General features: G+C 42.8%; 1 protein-coding gene across 1 annotated transcript; it reads right to left on the bottom strand.

The window, feature by feature from the left end:
• Positions 1 to 296: 296 nt before the first annotated feature.
• LOC126336933 (fibrous sheath CABYR-binding protein-like) lies at positions 297 to 13,001 on the bottom strand. The gene is made up of 6 exons (XM_050001107.1): positions 12,892 to 13,001; positions 11,601 to 11,721; positions 10,438 to 10,520; positions 10,234 to 10,363; positions 4,282 to 4,547; positions 297 to 1,444 (listed from the first exon to the last, which is right to left on the bottom strand). The coding sequence occupies exons 1-6, from the start codon at positions 12,979 to 12,981 to the stop codon at positions 659 to 661; spliced, it is 1,476 nt and encodes a 491-aa protein (XP_049857064.1). The 5' UTR covers positions 12,982 to 13,001; the 3' UTR covers positions 297 to 658.
• Positions 13,002 to 20,542: the final 7,541 nt, after the last annotated feature.

Below are 20,542 nucleotides of genomic sequence, written 5' to 3'. Positions count from 1 at the left end.
AGTGACAAGTACGTCAATGATTATAGTGACAAAAGAAATACACCTAATATCATTGCTATCTATACATTTCGATGTATCGAAGTACCTTTACATTAATGGAATCAAATTTGTATGTTGTCACAGAAATATGTTAACTATTTTGCAGAAACATACTGCTGGTATCGAGAGGTTGAGGTGAGGTGCCGTAATGGTTACGTAATTCAAGTACCATTACACACCTTAGGAGTTATCGCCGCACCGATTGCAATAGTCGACGTTGCAGGTTTCCTATCAGTACATACTCTGCTGCAGAGTGAAAATTTCGTTCTGGACCTTTGTTTTATGTTGGGCACTCGGTACGTTCCGAATCAGCAGTACCCAATGGCACCTTTCGCTACCAGTCCTTTATTTCGATAACTTCTACACCAACACCCTGACGAAGCACTGCCACCGCTACTGCTTTCTATTGTGCCACCACAATTTTGTGACTTATCCTTTCAGTATTTTCATGCAACGGTTTATGTAAAAAACGTTCACATGCAGAATAAAAAACTGTCATACCACTAAAATTTCATGCAGATAATTGTAACTGCTAAAAATCGTAAGTGTTGCACTCTAGGGAAGTTGACGGCTGCATTAAACACCAACGACAGCGTCTGTTATGCTACTACCTATTTGTCTAATCCCGCGCCTCCGTCGCAACTTCAGTTCCCACAGCTGGGTGCTCTCCCGCAGTTTCAGTTTCAGCCTGAAGTGTTCCACTTCCTGCCTCTCCGGCTGTAGCCTGTGCGGAGTCTGCTTCGGTCTGAGAAGGTGATCCATCATCTCCCGGTAACGGCGACGAAGTTCCTATGTCCGTTGCTGATATGTCTGCGATTTTCGCATCGGTGCTGGATGACCCGGCAGTAGCGGATGGCGTTTGCTGCGATGTTTCACTTTCACCAGGCGACACAGGTCGTTCTCTGGGCGATTCTGCTTCTGCTGGTGGGTAGCTTGCTGCTGTGGGTGCAGGTGCAGGAGATGAAGCGCGTGCTGATGCATCTGTCTTCCGCTTCCTGGACTTTGCTTCTACGGTTGACGCGGATGTCTGCCGTGACGCAGGTGCTTGAGCTGATGGTTGCTCACTGGATGCTGGCACTGCAGTTGAAGTGGATGGACCCTGTGGAACCACTTCGAGGATCGTCTCACTACGTCTTGCAGCTGTAGGCTTACGAGGTGGCGAGCTCCCAGTTGTGGAGGGAGAGCTGTGCGAACGCTCGGAGGTGGACTCCTCTGCTATCGACCCGAGAGATTCGTCAGCGTCCTCACTCACGGCGATGTCTTGCAGGTCCGGCGGAGGGCTGTGCACCGTCACTTGGGCGGTACGGACGCTGGACTTCTTGCGCCTGGGCGTGATGACGTGCCGAGGCTGAGGCGGAGGCAGCTCGACGATGGCCGCCACCTCCTCCAGACTGTCGCTGTCACCCTGTGAACGTTGAATTTTAGTGCTTCAGATACAAATGTAGTTGAAATCCACAGACGCGTGGAAAAATAACAGGGCATCAAAAGTATCAGCCGGCACTTACAAGACCATTATGATACCTGTTAAACTGATTTTTTATTTATATTATTGAGGGACCAAACCTCAAGGAAACTTTCCATTGGACTAACCACTAACCACCCCCCCCCCCCACCCGTCCCTGGCCCCTTGAGTCTTAAGACTGTATGAGACTTTCCAGTGGACAGTCCGTCGAAAACAAAGAAAGTATGAAACTGGGAAGGTTGACTGGACTGTGGGAAAGAAAGAAAAATAGGAATAGTTAACTATACAAGCTCACGATGTTGTACATCGAGCAAATTTGAATAGCCACAGCGTCGTGGTTCATGGTCACGGTGTTTGAATCTGTGTTTAAGTTTGCCCCGCACCTTTTCTTCTAACCAAATTATTAACCGACCTTCCGGTCATTGACGGCTGATGACTATCAGAGTTTTTTTTTGTCTGTCGTGATTTCGAACAACAAAGTTCAAGAAAGGGAACGTACATACATCCTATTTGTTCTACGGAAGTACCATATATGACTGGTTCCACTTTTGAAGTTTTAGATCTTTGATTGCTTTGTTGTAAGGTGGTTCAAACCTGTTTTCGCTTGTGTTACGTCTATGCAGTATCTTCTGCTCTCACCACTGAACGCGTTTAATTGTTACGATAATATATTCTCACCAAATGACAGTCTATGGTCACTATAGTACGACAACTGCCGTGACTACAGAAGAACAGACACGTAAATAACCAGACCGCAAGTTCGTAATTTTGTGAAAGGAACTTCGCGTAATTGAGGTTTGAAGAACGATCCGCCGCTTTGCATCTTTGTACCGTGACCGCACAACCACGCCGCGGTGATTCTTGCAGTTCATTCGATGTGTCCCATCGTGCTTGAACCATTCACTATTTTTCTTCTTTTTCATATTTCAGTTCACCTTCGTCTTATGTTGTGTATCCAGTTTTAACGGGGTATCCACCGGTCCACTTTATCAATAAATATGAGGGGGCGGACGCGATGCGAAGTTGACATTGGCAGTAACTGGCTAGCTGCTGCGGCAACACCTAGCTGCCGAAAAAACCGTTCAAGTTTTATGCCTATCTTCTATATCAAGGCAGTGAAAGATGAGAACTAGTTGAATGCTATGAATTCAATCAATTCATACGTACGTGTTCGTTCTTTATCTCGTGAACCATTTTAGTTTCGAAGCAACTGTACACTTCATGTACTGTTCGGGAAGAATCGCAGCAGGATGAAGCACCTACCTACCGACGAAGAGGAGTGGAATGGAATGGAATGGAAAAGAAATGAATGTAACATACGACGTGGAAATCCCCAAACTTTCTTGATCCAGTATTTGAGAAAGAGCACTTAGCGACTTGTTGAACTTAAAACCTCAATGGCTTGTGGAACTATCACTAGTAGACCCGACGAAACGTAGAAAAATTAACTGCTTACACTTTCGCTGTTAATGTAGCGAAACAGCAGCATGAAGCACGACTTTTAGTATATAGTCATTTGCTGTTAACTATTGAGAACACGTTTGCAGATAGCAACCACATATTGTGCTGAACGTGGCTACGAAATTCATTGTACTACAGTAAATTTGACACAACATTGAGGTTTGTGAGAAGGAAACCGCTGTGAGGCATCTTTTAAAAATGTCTGCAGTAGTGTGATTTATCCTGACTATACGAGCGCATTTTCTATACTGCCCTTGAAAGGCGACGGGGCGGGGAGGTTACTTTACGTCCAGCCTAAAAAATTTAAGCAAAATTCCGTTTTTATGTAACGTAGGGGCCTACTTGAATGCACACTGACGTAAGGAAGGTCCTTAACCTGAAAGCATTTAACAGAAAAACGATTCGCGTTTCTTGGTATTGCAAGCATTAGAGGTAGGCATTGGGGAGAGAAATACATACCCGAGGAACGTAAGTTACTCAGGCACTGAGTTCTTGGCACGAATCACCACCATGTACCAGTTTCAGTAGCAATGGAGTAAATTAAAATCAACGAAAGCAGCGGTCCAGTGAAAATGCCATTGAGAAACTTGCCCTGTGGGTAACAAATGTTACGTAAGGTGTTATCGCGGAGCGGACAAGAGCCAGTGTCTGCATTTGAAGGACTACCATACATAATGCAACAGGAAGGTACTGGTCCTTTAACAACCTCTAGGAGGTTCTAGAGTATTAGTTGTGGATCCACAACAAGCAATAGGGAACACTACTGAATTATATTACACCGAATTTATTTTATGTTATCCACATGGTTGACAATTTACACTGCGAATGGAATTGTGAACACACTATTTCCTGCAGGAAAAGCCACATCTTACTAAACCAGTTGTGCGAAAGATTCAATCATCAACTGGTGCATCTGTCAAGTTATTACGATGTAAGTTGCCCACCGTGTCCACCTTAATTCACTGCTCCGTCGAAAAACTGAACTAGTATCTGCTGACGTGTGTGCGAAATCCCAGCTATGTTGTAGTTTAATGATTGCCGACACTTTTCTCAAGATTTGAAGTAATTACGGAACCTTGTACTTGCTGAGATGGCTGTGTCCTAATTTTAATTACAGGAGTTGAGCCATTCCCGAAAACTGACGGCACAGACCACAAAAAGAGAGTCCTTAGGAAACAATTTCAGTTTAAGTTCGCTGAGTAAGACTGCTTGATGGAATGAAGCTTAACTGTGCTGCCCATGTTTTCATGACAAATCTACATTGAGACTCCACTGGAGTAACACTCCACTAGTGGAAGCAACGCAGCCGGGGCTCTTACGTCAACGTAGCCCATGGCGCTCTGCTCGGCAGCCCTGCTCGGCCGGGGTACGCCGCTTGGTCCTGCCACGGCGCTGGGACCGGCCACGGCTTCTAGGGACCTCCGGGCCTGTTGCGCAGATACTGCTGTGGGCTCTGATACGGTCACGACGTCGTCCTGTGACGGCGCTGGAGAACGCCGTCGCCGACGGCGCGCCGCTGGCGGAGGCTCTTCCCGCCACGCGCTCTCCGCTATTCTTGTGTAGATCACAGCTAGTACGCCCAACACTGCAAAAAGTTGTACCTTTATCAGGAAGTGAACTCTGACGAATAGAGTTGCAGTACAGGAAATTGTGAAGAATCCGCCTTGACTGCTTACACAAACCTAGGTTTCAGCGCGGATAACCACACCTTCTTCGGAACACTAAAATTACAAACCACCTAAAGAGACGGGGTTTAAGATTAAAACAGAACGCCCCAAAGGGCAAAAAGACTCGCAAAAATGCAATATGAACGGTACGTGTGTATCGTGTCAATAGCTGTACTTAGCTCTAACGTTAGAAGCCTGCTTCCTCGCCCCAGCCAACGTTCGGTGGGCCGCGCGCTCTCAGTTAAACTGGTGTGCCGCCGGCAGTTAGGCTGTGAGAATGTCGGAAAGGAACGCGCATGGACAAATTGAAGAATCTTGTCTTCCTCCATATGATTGGGATAAAATGTGTTACAAAGTGATCCGATGATCGGGTCAAAGGCGCACGCAGTTAATGCCTGTGTACGTATGTTCTAGCTCGAGAACGATTTTGTAGAACTATAGATCGTGGACAGGCTGAAAATATTCATGTGGGATAGCAAATGCCACGAATGGTGAAAACTCATGCGTGCAGGATAGACAAAAATACAATCAGCTAGAAGCAGGCTAAACATGGGGGGATGGGTAACATTTTTCCAATTACATGGGGTCGGTGGCAGTATTTGATGACTACGCTTGGACAAGCGCGTGAAGTTCCTATATTGAAATCTTGGCGCTATTTACCAGAAAATGTTCAAAGTAGTATGACAGGCTTAATGTAATTGCGTAAAGGACGTACAATGTTGCTTTCATCGCCTTTAGTATCTAAAGACCGGAGGTCAAAGTGGTTAGTGCTATCAGGTTTTACCAAAATGGTACGCAAAGTCGTGTGCATAAGCGTGAAGAGACGTACGACGTCAACGTTTTTTGAAAAGGATAAGAATTGGGTATTAATGCGACTAAAAACATGGTTGTACCACGATTTTCAAATTGTGATCTTATAACTAAGTGGGGATGTCTATTTGTACCGTATTAGAAATATTGGAGCTTGCGACACCAAGCGGCCGCATGAATGCATTGGCTATCCTGTCTTATAGTAGAATGTGGAGCACTGAGCAAGGGTATAAAACCTTCGCAAAAATTGTTTTTATCTGGAGCTTGTTATCAAGGATGGAGTGTCACACCATTTCTTCTAATATGTCTAATTTCATACCATTAACTTCAGAAGGGAACAGCTCGGTACTGGCCGGGGATTTTGCGTGTGAGCCATTTGTACACTATGTTCAACGAAGGTGAGAACTCGCGTACCGTCACCACTTCTGGTGCGAAAATATTCCTTTTACCTCTTAGCTGGAGGTCGACCTGTGACTAATAATATTTGGGACAGGCATCGCACGTAATTTTGTGAACCCCCAGACAAAGTTTGTCACCAGCTAATTGTAGTAAGAGGATTAGGTTCTTTTTCGAATTAGTGAAGAAGGCTACCCTAACTCCATAGGTTTTAAGTAAACGTATTTTGTAGCGTCTTTTACCCATGAAAGGAACAGATAATTGCCATAGTCTTCTACAGCATCACCTAATGCGGCAGTCTTATTAAAAGTAAGACAGGACGCTGGTGAAGTAGAATATTTTATCCAACATTTTTCAGGTAACATCGAAAGTTTTTTGGTGCAATATTTTTGTAATTTATCAGTCATTTTGCGACCGGTGGACTATCCTTTGTCGTAGTTTGATCGAATCCTTTATTTCTCAAACTATTTGTCCTACGATGAACAGTTTAGTGAATTTTGTGCGTGTCGAGTTTTATTTCCGTTTCACTCACCGACATTAGACATTCTGTGTAAATGCTTTCTCACAAATTTCCAGGATTCTGGAAGGCATGACTTCAACTAATGCTTTCCAAATTTTGCAACAAATTGCGAGCCGTCTAAGTTGCAGTATTACCTTTCTGCTACCTGATGAATAGTTTCGAGTCCGAGCTGATCAAATCATCCACTGAGCAATTCAACAGAAGCTACTACGCCAGTCACGTGCCTATATATTCTATGTTCAGTAATTCGGCAGGGTTAAGTTTAGCTGAAGTTTGCCCTCCACTAATTTACAACACGTTTAATGTACAGGTACGTGGTTGGCGTAATTGATATTTACTAAATTGGTGGCCGATTTGATAGCTTAGGCTTGAAATTAGTCATGAGGTAACGAAAGTGGCATTGCAACTTTGACGGTTTACTCCACTTTATCGCTTAATCTGAGACACGATTCCTTTGCTTCTGGAGATACATCTCCACTAGGCAACTTAAATATTTGAACACTGCAAGGGCTCTAGTGTCCTTTAATTTCATTGCATGCTTTGAATACAATTTAGACCGAAAGACTAACTCTTTAAATTAGCGCTGGTTGACTAATAAGGGGGGGAGGGGGGAGGAGAAAAACCTTGAACATACGTCTGTTCAGTAAAGAACAATTCTGACAACATACCTTTACTTATCCTCACAGTTTTGATCGTCCTTAATATCCCATAAATGCGATGCACTTGTCTCAGTTTCCACCGGTCTTCTAATACATGCTGGAAACCAATTTTGGTAGGTCCTTCAAAATAGCCTCCACAGCCTTCACCACTGCTGATTAATAATGCCTCCCACGAAGGCGGATCTACATGTTAGGGAATAGGTAAAGTCACTTGGGGCTAAATCGGGACTCTAGGGAGGCTGAGTGCTTCAGTTCACATCGATTTTTGTGAAATATTCACCAACAGGATTGGCAATATGTGGCCGCGTATTATCGTGGTACAGTATTCGCGCCAGATATGGGCTCATTGTTTTCAGGACATTCCTGTAGTCTTTTCCAGTCACTGAAAAAGTGTGCAGATACAACATTCTGGTAACTTATTTCTGGACTGTCAAAGAATGGTATGACCACTTTTTGGTGGGCGGAGGGGGGGGGGGGGGTCGGTTAGGATGGTGGGGATTTCCACACTGAGCTTTGCTGTTTGCTCTCAGGAACAAAATCATGTACCCAATTTTCTTCAGCAGTGATTACATTTAGAAGAAACTCTATACGTTCCTCTAACATCAACTTTAACGACCTGCACGCAAATGTTCTTTTGTTGAAGAACAAAACTTTGAACCCATGGCGCACAAACACGTGTCACGTATGTGTGGGTGGCACCGAATTGAATATTATTTTAGAAAGCGATTTTAAGGTAATTCGTCGATTCTGTCCATGACAACACCAGTCTTCTTCCTGAAGAGCAGTAACAGGAGCACCGGGTCCACCTTTGAAATTTGACTCCCCTGTTTTAACATTTTTTACCATCTTCGAGCAGTGCTGTAAGGAAGAACAGACTATAAGCCTCCTGTAACATTGTTTAAGCCTCATCCCAAGATTTAGTGAGACGAAAGCAGTATTTTAAAGCCGGATATTGTTCGTCGCGTGTTACCTCCATTGCTACGGCAGTCTATACTAAACATGTCTTACCTTTCCTGCCTCTCACAGGCGGGAACTAGGAGTCCCCACATTGCAGCTAATACGGCGTGTTGTAGCGCATCTAGCTAACGGATCAGAAGATTCAATTTTAGTGCGAGAAATTATAGTTTTTTTATAGTCGCTCTATTGAACAGCGACTCATATACACTCAAGCGACAAGCTAAAATTTGTATTAAGGCCCAGATATTTTAACCCAGATTTATTGGGCTAGCCACTGCACCACCCTAGCACATGCTTTGTACATCTGCTCGTGTTACCATATCATGCCTTCATCCTCAATACGACCTTTGAGTTTGGAGTGAATTCGAAGTGCGCTGAAGCGCGGAAGGTAACCTTGATTGCCGGGAGGGGGGGGGGGGGGGGGGGAGGCATGAGGCGTGCTATGTAGGGGTAGCGTGGGCAGTTGTACGAAGTTATTTCGTCAGGGTGACTTAGTGGTTACAACATCTCAGTGTGGTGAAGACCCGAGTGATTTCCGGCCCCAGTACGAATATTCATTCACTACGGTTTGTTCATGTATGTCATAGTTTAGTCTTTACGAAGTCTTTGGAGACCTATAGTTACCATCCATGTAACAGTAACTAGTTGTTCATACGTTTGTTTTCCCCACACAGCAAGGCTTTAAGTGGTAAGTTCAGGAAATTACGTGAAGTTTTGAAGTCCATATGAATGGTTGAAGACTGCTGTACCAAGTTGGAACGAGGCAGCACGTTACAGTAACGTTCGTAGTTCCTGGAACAGCCCTTCCAACAAAACGTTGCTATCACTGTTCATTGTTGGGACTATTGTTGATTCCACCTACGGAGCTAGTCGCCTATTTGTGATTCTAGTCTCAGGTAGTTGCCTTGGAAGCTGAATTGCTTACGATGGGAGACATCCTTATGGCTCACATCGAGACGAATGTGATATTTACGCCGTAAGACCAATTTATGCGTATGGGGAAGCACTGTTCGAGTTTTCTTGGAAGATATTACGTTACGAGTTTTATAATTATCAAGTTTATTTATAGGAAACTTGACTGTTCCTAAGGAAAGCACGGTTGATACAGCCGGCTGTATCAAGGAATCGTATTAACTCGACCCCCAATCTTTTTAGAGAAAGGAGCACACCCAAGCTGTCAGCCCCAGCAACCTTTCCCAGGTTAAAATTTGAACCTTAATTCTGAGAGCGCAACTTTTCTATTTCGCGCGTGCCTATGACCGAGGCAGAAGTATAGTGAAGTGACAGCCCTCCCACACGCTCTATTGTGAGGGCGAGGAACAAATGCACTTTAAGTATTTAAACTTTGAGGAATGTTTAGTTCTAAGCGAAAAATATGAAGTAATCTAAGTAGTGTGATAACGTCATGGGCGAATGCAAAACATTAATAGCATACTCGCATTGCTACTCTGCAGCTGTACATGCGTCTGAAAGTCTCTTCGATTAATCATTTAGTGTTTGGTTATGTTTAACATTAGCTCATCTCCTGGAGATTTCACTCATATTACTAGTTTCAGCTGTAAAATCCGTACGAAAGACCAAGTACTGATTTTGTTTCATTTACACTGCATTTTTGGATCGCAAGGAAGACGTGCTTAACCCATAGATACCTGTGGTACTAGTTACATGATAGAAACCGCGCTCTGTGACAAAGCCTGATACCTTAATCAGGATATTTCCAATAGCCTTTGTTCAGCTGTGTAGTACTTTGCATTCTCGCACTGGGCGGAGTGAATGACTAACATCCGGGGCGGCTTTTCGAAAGGTATTGAGTACCGTCAGAACTCAACCGCAGATTTTCACGTGGGACGGAGTTCTGGGACTGCTATCGCCCGAAATTTTTCCATAGAAAATTACGTCAGCTTTGTGTCATTTAATCGTAATTAGAAATTATAAAGTTAATTAATACTCTATACATTCTGTCTAATTAGAGAGATTCAGTTCAAGCAATCCATTGTCAGATTGCAAAACATCGATCCAGGAAACGCCAGCCGGCTACCAACAATATTCTCTTATCTAACCATACCGTTTATTAGTTAAGAGAAACCCTGACGAAGTCAACCTGGAGCTGAAAATTTGGATGAGGTTTGCTCTGACCGCAGAGGCCGAACACTAACTAGAGCCATCTTGCTCTAGGATCGAATTAGTACATTTTAAATTGAGATTGCACAGAATGAAGTCTAAAAACAAACTACACTGTCGGTTGTTTACACAGCCACATACCTGTATCTACGGATAGGAGAACCGAGTCCGCCACAGAAAACATGTTCGCCGTTATCAGTGCGGCTATCATCTGGTAGATCAGGACTCCGACCTCTACCATCTTCCACGTCAATGACAGGTCCTTCACTCGCTGAAAGATAGTTATCAGTTACTGTTACAGTTTCATATATGATAGTCTAATTTCTGAAACTAAAATTAACTTACATTCCAACCGGCATAAATGAGTAAAGTGGCCGACGCGGCATACATGATCGAGAAAATCAGTATAATGATGGCGACGTTGAAGTCTGCAACAGTAAGAAATAATTTGTCAGAGTTATGATTCTGAGATTCCTTTGAGCTTTTGGACTAAAATATCCGTATCCAACCAGCAATTCCCGAACGCTGAACGCTGGTTACCAGAGGTGGTAATGACCACTATTTCTTCTGTACCAGCTTGATCGACAGTTGCTACGTTTTGAGTGAGGCGGCAGCAGTAAAGAGTGATATGATTGAGGAATCGTGAATGGGATTTCCTTAACATGGTTATCAGCATCTTTGAACGAAGTACCGGTGGTAGCATGTTCAATATTAGCTCTGAGGTGTCCAAAAATCCTGAGAGATTTTAGATTATATGTTTCATCAGAGGACGACGGAATTCTCGAGGGTAATTACCACTACGGTCTATGCATTATCCAGTATTCTGGATATCAAGTTCAGTATCACAGATGCTCGACTATTAAGATTTACGAGAAAACCTCATGTCGAAAGTGCAGTAAGACGTCCAAAGCAGTGCCATCTAAAGCGTACACTTCATTTATCTTCCAGGTGATAAAAGGGAACGCACGAAACTACACAATGTTGATCACTTTATCAGCATGCAGCGTCAGATTGTGGTCTAACAGAGTAAAGGCAGGTTAAGTTTGATAGTAGCTTCCAGTCGACATCGTGTAATTTGAGATATCCTAAGAAGGTTTGCGTATTATGGTCACTTTCACTTCGTCTTTTTCCGCTCGTTACTGTTGCAGTACGATATCAGAAACCAAAGTAATTAACCTAGACTACGGTTAATTATGGGTGTTTACCCGTTTGGCGGTGATGGAAGAAGCGTTCACCGCCACTATTCAATGAACAGCAACTTCTAATTAGATATTTAGGTTAACGCAGGGGGAGAGAGTTTCACACCGTTAGATTCAGCCTACGATAATTACTGGTTGTACCATCACTAGCTTAACAGCGGTCGAAACTAATAGCACATCTGCAACTACTATTAAAAGATCATGTACTTACATTGGTACTAGCATATTTCAAGGAAATAATCAGAAGCTTAACATCTTCGACTTCAGCACAGAACGCCTCTACATTTTACACTTCACATCATACCTTACCTTCTTTAGTTTTGAGCGGCAACCAAATCTGAGGTCCCATAAACCTGAGAGCAGACCAATTATGACTATTTGAGCCACCAAGCTTCTCGCACATTTCTATAATCACGGTAAGGGCAGAACACTGCAAGAAAAAGAAAAACCATAGCATTAGCCAGCAGACGATTCGTCACACTGTAGGTAACTTCAATTTACAGCTCTTGGTACGTACTAACCCAAGATTACCAAATATCCAGTTACATTGCTATCTAGGACAAACATTGCCAGAATCTACAGTATCAAATGGAATTGACATTTAATTAAACAGCTTCGGGGCCTTTCTTACTCTCGCAACTGCTGATGCGGCAAGCTGCTTTAACCAAGAACAACTCTTATTAGGACACAAATGAAGGACACAAGCGAAAACTTACTGGAAGACGCTGAAGTCGACATGGGTTCCTTCACTCAACACTCAATAAAACGTGAATTTGTATTCTGATTTAAAATGAAGGCAGGCATTACATAACCGAACATCTGCACAGCTGTTAACCTACCTGTTCTACTGACCATGAAATCCACGCGCACTGGCAATATTTTGTAGGCTACGTTTAGCTTGCTAAAAATCATACGTAAGGAACCCTACTTGCGTCGAACTGACTTCCCATTCCCCTCGCATCAGACTATGCACAGCAAATGAAGCAAAATTTATTTAAAAACAAGTTTGAGCCACTGCATGCAACTACTCACGTAATGAACATGTGCGTTGCAGCCTTAGTATTAACATCGAATAAGGGAAAGTTGTTACTAGATGTCAAAAAACATTGCCTGCCCTTTGATTATTAAGTCAAACTTCCTATTCTGTTAATGAGGTTATTAAATTTTGGTAGACAAAAGCGAAAGGAAAAGGTCGCGGTTATCTTTTCAGTTTACCCGCCCCCCCCCCCCCCCCCCGCCAACCTTCTGACTTATCAGAATATCAGCAGCTCTCTTTAATACAGAAGCAGATAAAATTTTTCTTCACGTATAAAATAAAATTTTCCATACCCCGTGTCCAATGAACTTTCAACATATTTAAGGACGTTATAGTTGTTTCTCCTACGTATGCTTAGCGATTTGTGAACAACGAGGAAAATTTTGAATACTTTTTCGAAAGTGTTTACTATAAAGTTCACTGATAATCAGAGTTCAAAGAATTACACTGTTGAATCTTCTTTACTTCTCAACATAGTTTAAGGTGTTAGACTTTAGATAAATGAATTACAAATAACTTATCAGACACATAGCTGTACGAATCAATATTTCTACGCCTACTCACAACTCCAACACCGCCGATAGCAGCGAAAATCTTCCTATCCTTGTCGGGAGAGACATTATTGCGGTGATACGAGACGGCGATGTTACCCATCTTCAATGCAGCCGTCAACTTGCAGTGTTTAGTCGACGCACCAGGTTATATATTCCTTTCGTCACGTGGTGTGGGCCATGCCGGAATACACCACTCGAGCCGAATTGGTGCATTTCTCCTCTCGTCATCGATAACTTCTGTTCCCAAGTAATATAATTTTCTTATAGACATTATCTTGTAAGCAGGATTCTGAAGGGTCAAATTTTTATGTTGATGGTCTTGCGATACAAGTAATAAACCCGCTTTAAACTAGAAATTTATCGACATGTGTTAAGGGCCCTACACATGCATCAACCTACCGACCGTCAAATTTGAAGTATGTAGGCGTTTTTGCCGACCGACCGATAAACTTTCCTATCGATATCGAGGAGGCGGGGCGGTAAGACCGCAACTCCATCACTCCACCCAACAAATTCTGCCGTGTGTAGCAGGGTCGTGCCAACCGCCCGACGGAAGTTCGTCTTTTACCACCGTGAGCGGGATTAAATGCTGTTCTAATACACATAACAAGGCGCAAGACTGTCTGAACCTTAAAGGCAGAGGTTCTGGAGCAATTCAAAGACTAGAGATGATTGTGGTACATACCGTGCGAGGAGTGTAGCAATATATGGGCTTATTTTTTTTTTTTTAAGGAATCCATAATGCTTTCGTGTGGCACAAAGAGAAAAACAAAATTCCTTGAACATGTTTTATTTCTGTTTTTAGCTTTTATTTACGATATTTAAAGGAAATGAAATAAAGAATCCGAAATATCAGACTTCAATGGACGTTAATTCATAAAATGAATTGGCTTCATTATTGTAATAAAGCCCAGCCTGTATCCAAGGCCTCTGATATGAAAAGCAAATAACGGATTTTTTTTTACCGTTCTGACAGCTACTAAATGCTTGTTTTCTTACGTATCTGTTGTATTTGTCAGATGGTGTGCGCCACCACCATCCATAGTCATTCTTATTATAACCTGAAATGAGTTTCTTAAGCTTACATGTCATCTTTTAGGCTAAGTACGCAAGTAAATTATTAACGTTTACATGTACGTCTTTTGTTTCATTTATTTTGGTTTACCATAATGTATATCGTCAGACAATTGTAAATCACGTTGCAAGTTGCAAGAATCATTTTAGGAAATAATTGTAGGCCTGCAACAGCACTGGAGCTGAAGTCCTCTTAACGTCTGCCAATGGCTGGAAATCATGTCATCGCTGCTTACAGCCTCTCTTATGACTCTATTCTCTTTAGTTAAGAATGGTTTGATGATCTCCAGCACCTCCAGAACGTATGATTCATCCATTCTTAGATAATTACGCTGGACGACAGGATCCCACCTGCTTAAGTAAGAGAACTTTGGTGAATTTCTTTCCTTACATTAGCCACTTCTTTGCACTTCTTTTTGGCCTTTTTACTCCTAAAACAGCCAAGCAAAACCTGTTTTTGTCGCTGTGTAAAACCAAGTGGTATCTCATAGAGCAGAGACAAGATGAAGTTAATGCAAGAAAATCCCAACAACATGGCGACGCTGTAAGCGCTGCGTGCAGTCGGTCGTGACGTGTGTGGTTGATTAGTCGGTCGGCCGATAAATTGGTGCGAGTGTAGGAACCCTCAGCTGTAGTCGAACAACTTGTATCAGGGCTTAGTTACAGTGTGTCAGTATTTCATGTTGATGTAGTTTATGAAGCATCGGCGACGAATAAATAACTAGCACGCACTTTTTTTTGTATGAGACGTCACTCTGTCGTCCAATAGCTGCAAATAAAATGTTTCCTTTGAGAGCTGACATGGGTAGTTAGAAAAGTCTTTGTTCTAATTACCTTCTACACAATGATTGACTAAACATTACTGTGACGTGTATGTGGTTTCATCTTGTCAGCAAGGTTGTTAATTGCTTCTGTAGGTCAAACTAATAGCTGACACGCGGGAGGGTTGTATGGTTAAGACTTGAGCATGAGGCATAGTGGAATACAAAGAGTTACCTGGACGAAGGAAATATGGTTTAAAAATCCCACAACCATATTTGATATCACATGATTCGCCTTAGTGCAGATGCCTAACCACTACGGAATGCACTCGTTATGAATTACAATTAACAATTTATTAAACAGCTTTAATGTCACTTGTTGATTGTCATAGTGTGAATCGATTAAGACCCTACGTCGTAAGTGGTCTTTAAACACAGAAAATTTGACTTGTTAATGGGGAGCCTCAATAGAAGTATCAAGAAGTTAGGGCTGCACAAAAGACGTTGGACTCGCTTCGGTATGGGTTGGGTTCGAATCCCTATGTGACAACCCCATTTTAGATTTACCTAATCTCCTTCGTTCCACAAAAAGAATAAAGAAATGATGGTACAGGTACGTGAATTTATGTAAAATGCCTTCAAAATATCGTAGGTAAAATATTATCCCCTCGTGTAATCTCTCAGACATTTTCGCTTCCCAGTATCTATATCCAGTCTCATGAAGTGATGAGTGGACGGTGTCGGAGGGTGGGGGCTGGAGTGCTTAGTACAACTGCTACATTTTCCTGTTCTACTCTGAGATGGAGCTATCTTCTGCTTACATATCTTACATGAGATATGCGTTGTAAAGAGCAAAATAGTTATCCGATTTGTGTCACGTGCTCCTTCCCTAAGCTTTTGCACCAGCATTATAGGTTTTCGAAGGTGGTCGAAGTAGAGAGGATATAAAATGTAGACTGGCAATGGCAAGGAAAGCGTTTCTGAAGAACAGAAATTTGTTAACATCGAATATAGATTTATGTATCAGGAAGTCGTTTCTGAAAGTATTTGTTTGGAGTGTAGCCATGTATGGAAGTGAAACATGGACGATAACTAGTTTGGACAAGAAGAGAATAGAAGCTTTCGAAATGTGGTGCTACAGAAGAATACTGAAGATAAGGTGGATAGATCACGTAACTAATGAGGAGGTATTGAATAGGATTGGAGAGAAGAGAAGTTTGTGGCACAACTTGACTAGAAGAAGGGATCGGTTGGTAGGACATGTTTTGAGGCATCAAGGGATCACAAATTTAGCATTGGAGGGCAGCGTGGAGGGTAAAAATCGTAGAGGGAGACCGAGAGATGAGTACACTAAGCAGATTCAGAAGGATGTAGGTTGCAGTAGGTACTGGGAGATGAAGCAGCTTGCACAGGATAGAGTAGCATGGAGAGCTGCATCAAACCAGTCTCAGGACTGAAGACAACAACAACAACTTAAGTACGTGGTACTGACAGGATATCGTAAGTGTAACATATTCTTTATTTTCACCAATCTGACTTCATTTTGTGAGTGGTGCTGAAAGAGGAGTGCTATCTCATTTAGGTATTGTTGTTGTTGTGGTCTTCAGTCCAGAGACTGGTTTTATGCAGCTGTCCATGCTACTCCATCCTGTGCAAGGTTCGTCATCTCCCAGTACCTGCTGCAATCTACATCCTTCTGAATCTGCTTAGTGTATTCATCTCTTGGTCTCCCTCTACGATTTTTACCCTCCACGCTGCCCTCCAATACTAAAATGGTGATCCCTTGAGGCCTCAGAACATGTCCTACCAACCGATCCCGTCTTCTGGTCAAGTTGTGCCACAAACTTTTCTTCTCCCCAATCCTATTCAATACTTCCTCATTAGTTGTGTGATCTACCCATCTAATCTTCAGTATTCTTCTGTAGCCCCACATTTCGAAAGCTTCTATTCTCTTCTTGTCCAAACTAATTATCGTCCATGTTTCACTTCCACACATGGCTACACTCCATACAACTACTTTCAGAAATGACTTCCTGACACTTAAATCTATACTCGATGTTAACAAATTTCTCTTCTTCAGAAACGCTTTCCTTGCCATTGACAGTCTACATTTTATATCGTCTGTACTTCGACCATCATCAGTTATTTTGCTTCCCAAATAGCAAAACTCCTTTACTACTTTAGGTGTCTCATTTCCTAATCTAATTCCCGCAGCATTTAGGTATTGGTCATCGTTATTTACAGCATATTAATATTCTGACAAAATGTTGTCACATTTCAATTTGCTAATAAACAGGAATACAAGGAATATTTACTCCGGTTAAAAGCTGAGGCGAATCGGTAAATTGTTAAATGAATACAAGCTTCAGTGGTACAGACTCGGTTTACAGAATCAGATCTGTTTTCTGAGACTTTTGCAGGTGCATTTATCTGGTATTGTGAGGTCCTGTTCATAGTGAGTGAAGAGCGCACTTATGAAGGATGTTAGCTTATGGTTCATTGTACAGTCGATGATAAGCTCTTCTGAAACGAAGTACGTGTTATGATGATGACGAGAAAGGAAACTGGCCACATTGTTTCTAAAAGACCATCCGCGGCTTCGCTTTCACCTGCACTGATCTCAGGCAGCCGTAGGACCACAATTGAACTCCTTACGAACCCTAGTCCAGTTCCAACTATTGTGTCATTCTGCTGCTGCTCAGGAAGTTTTTACCACCAAACAGCCCAGACCTGCTATGCACAACCCCATAACTAAAGCAATGTACCCAGTCTGTCTGCGTATGCACTGAAGTGGCAAATCTTGGGATGACGATATGCACGTATACAGGTAGCGGGAGTATCGCGCACACAAGGTATAAAAGGCCTTGGTGGAGCTGTCATTTGTAATCACGTGATTCATCCGAAAAATTTCCCAAGTGATATGGCCGCACAACCTGAATTGAGCATGGATCGATAGTTGGAGTTTGAGGAGTGAATCACTCCATTTCGGAAATCACTGAATTAAACACGGAACGGTAGCTGGAGTTAGAGGCGTGGGACATTTCATTTCGGAAATCGTTAGGGAATTTAATATTCCGAGATCAACAGTGTCAAGGGTGTACGGAGAATATCAGATTTCAAGTATTACCTCTGACCATGGGCAACACAACGGCCTTCACTTAACGCCCGGGAGCGCCAGCCTTTGTGTAGAATTGTTACTGCTAACAGACAAGCAACACGAAGTGAAATAACCACAAAAATCAATGTGAGATGTGCGATTAACGTATCCTTTAAGACAGTGCGGCGATATTTGGCGTTAATGGGCGATGGCAGCAGACGATTGACCTGAGTGTGTTTTCTAAAAGCACGACATCGCCTACAACGCTTCTCCTGAGTTCGTGACCTTATCGGTTAGACCCAACACGACTGGAAAACTGAGGCCTGATCAGATGAGTTTCGATTTTAGTTGATTAGTTGATAAGAGCTGATGGTAAGGACACAGTGTGGTACAGACCTTACGAAGCAGGGCCAAGGTTGTCAAAAAGGCATTGTCGAAGCTGGTTGCGGCTCCATAATGGTGTTGGCTGTGTTTAAAAAGAACGGATTCCTTCCTCTGGGGCTGGCCGGTCTGGCCGAGCAGTTCTAGGTGCTACAATCTGGAACCTCTCCTGTCGCAGGTTCTAATCGTGCCTCGGGCATGGATGTGTGTGATATCCTTAGGTTACTTAGGTTAACGTAGTTCTACGTTCTAGGGAAGTGATGACCTCAGCAGTTACATCCCATAGTGCTCAGAGCCATTCGAACCTTCCTCTGGTCCAAATAAACCGATCATTGACTGTAAACGGTAGTGTTCTGCAACATGGAGCCCATTTTCAGCCATTCGTGTACTTCGTGTTCCCAGACAACGATGAAAGTTTAATCGATGACAAAGCGCTCACCATGCTACAATTGTTCACGATTGGATGGAAGAAAATTTTGGCCAATTCGAATGAATGACTTGGCCAATCAGTTCGCCAAACACCAATCCCATCGAACACTTATAGGACATAATGGAGAGGTCAGTTCGTTCACAAAATTCTGCATCCGCAAAACTTACGCAATTTTAGAGGGCTATAAATGCATAATGGATGAGTCTTTCTGCAGGGGACTTCAGACGACGTTTTTAGTCGGTGCCACGTGAAGTTTGTGCAGTACACCGGACAAAAGGGGGTCCGACACGATATTAAGCGGAATCCCGTGACATCTGTCATAGTGTAATGGTGGACCTTCTTCCAAATGGTTCGTTGATAACCTTGGCCGCTTCTCTGTGATTTGAAAGATTCAAGTTTCGTAAGTTACTACCAATTAAGTTGAGTCAAGTTCCTGTAACGAGTGGTGCTCCATCTAGGAAAACCATTCATGAAATTTCATTGGTAGAACACTTCATTTGGATGCATCAAAAGCAATTCCCTGCACCCTCCATCTAGACATACTCAAGCAACCTTCCGGTGTGTAATGGAGGATAACTCTGGTACATCATTTTTCCACCTTCCATTCCTGAAAGCAGCGTTGAAAGAACGCCTGTCGCTAATCTACACTATGACTTCTTTAGTTTTCAGGCAGTGATCCTTTCGCGAGACCCGTGTCGGACGGAGTGATGTATTGCTTGACTCTTCTTGGAATGAAAGCTCTCAGTTTTCAGAAAGTGCATTCATCGTCATCTACAATTCCTCTCTTCTATTGTCTACCTCTAGAGTTTGTTGATTATCTTTGTAACGGGCTTGCGATTACTAACAGCTCCCGCGATGAAATACTCCACTCTTCGTTCGATCTTCTCTAAGTCTTCTATTTATCCATCCTGGTAAAGAGTCACAGATTGATGATCAGTATTCAAAAATTGGTAATACAGATGTCTTATAAGATACTTCTTTCATCCATGAATAGTCTCACGGTTCTAGGCGCGCAGTCCGGAACCGTGCGACTGCTACGGTCGCAGGTTCGAATCCTGCCTCGGGCATGGATGTGTGCGATGTCCTTAGGTTAGTAAGGTTAAAGTAGTTCTAAGTTCCAGGGGACTAATGACCACAGCAGTTGAGTCCCATAGTGCTCAGAGCCATTTGAACCATTTTTTCATCCATGAATTTTACTTCCTTCAAAAGTTTCAAATTCTCATGAATCAAAGACCGGTATATACGTTTCCTACAATTAATCTTTTGTGGCCATCACACTTTAGACCCTTCAAAAAGGACCTCTCTATATATGTAATGGATCTCACTTTTGCAGTGATTTATCGCCATTAATATACTCGCACGTTAATCAATCTGTTTGTTTCCGAGCGAGTCACTGATGTGAAGAGTGTAAGACAAGTCATCTGCTTTTCAAACAATTTGTATTGAAGGCGTGCAGCAAACGTTTGAGGAAAACGTTATACACATACAAACGGTGTAGGTACCACAGTGAGTGTATTCAAATGCGGAACGAGCTGTCGAAGTGAAAATTTCTTGTACGTAGTCTTGAACGAGTACTGTCTACGCGCGTATGTTTATAAACTGCTTATGTTTCTTTGTCGTCGTGATGGCGCGACGGTGAAAAAAGATGAACAGGAGCGGGAGTAAGAGAGGGGGGGAGGGGGAGGAGGCAGTGATTGATATGTTCACATTGGACTTTTCTCCCTGTGGATTCCGTTGGCGTATGGAATTCCAGCAGAATCTGCAGGTGAGCTGGTTGATTGGTTTATCCCTTTATAGCTGCCTGTCTCATTGTACACCAGGCAGCAGGGAAATTTAAGTCAAAAGCAGAAATTTATATGCGGTGGATCCTTAAATTGAGACTGATGTTCGTCATTCTGAAGTCTTGCTATGACAGTTA

Source organism: Schistocerca gregaria, chromosome 2, assembly GCF_023897955.1.
Source record: "Schistocerca gregaria isolate iqSchGreg1 chromosome 2, iqSchGreg1.2, whole genome shotgun sequence".
NCBI lineage: Eukaryota > Metazoa > Arthropoda > Insecta > Orthoptera > Acrididae > Schistocerca > Schistocerca gregaria.
This window is presented reverse-complemented; position numbering and strand designations above follow the sequence as displayed.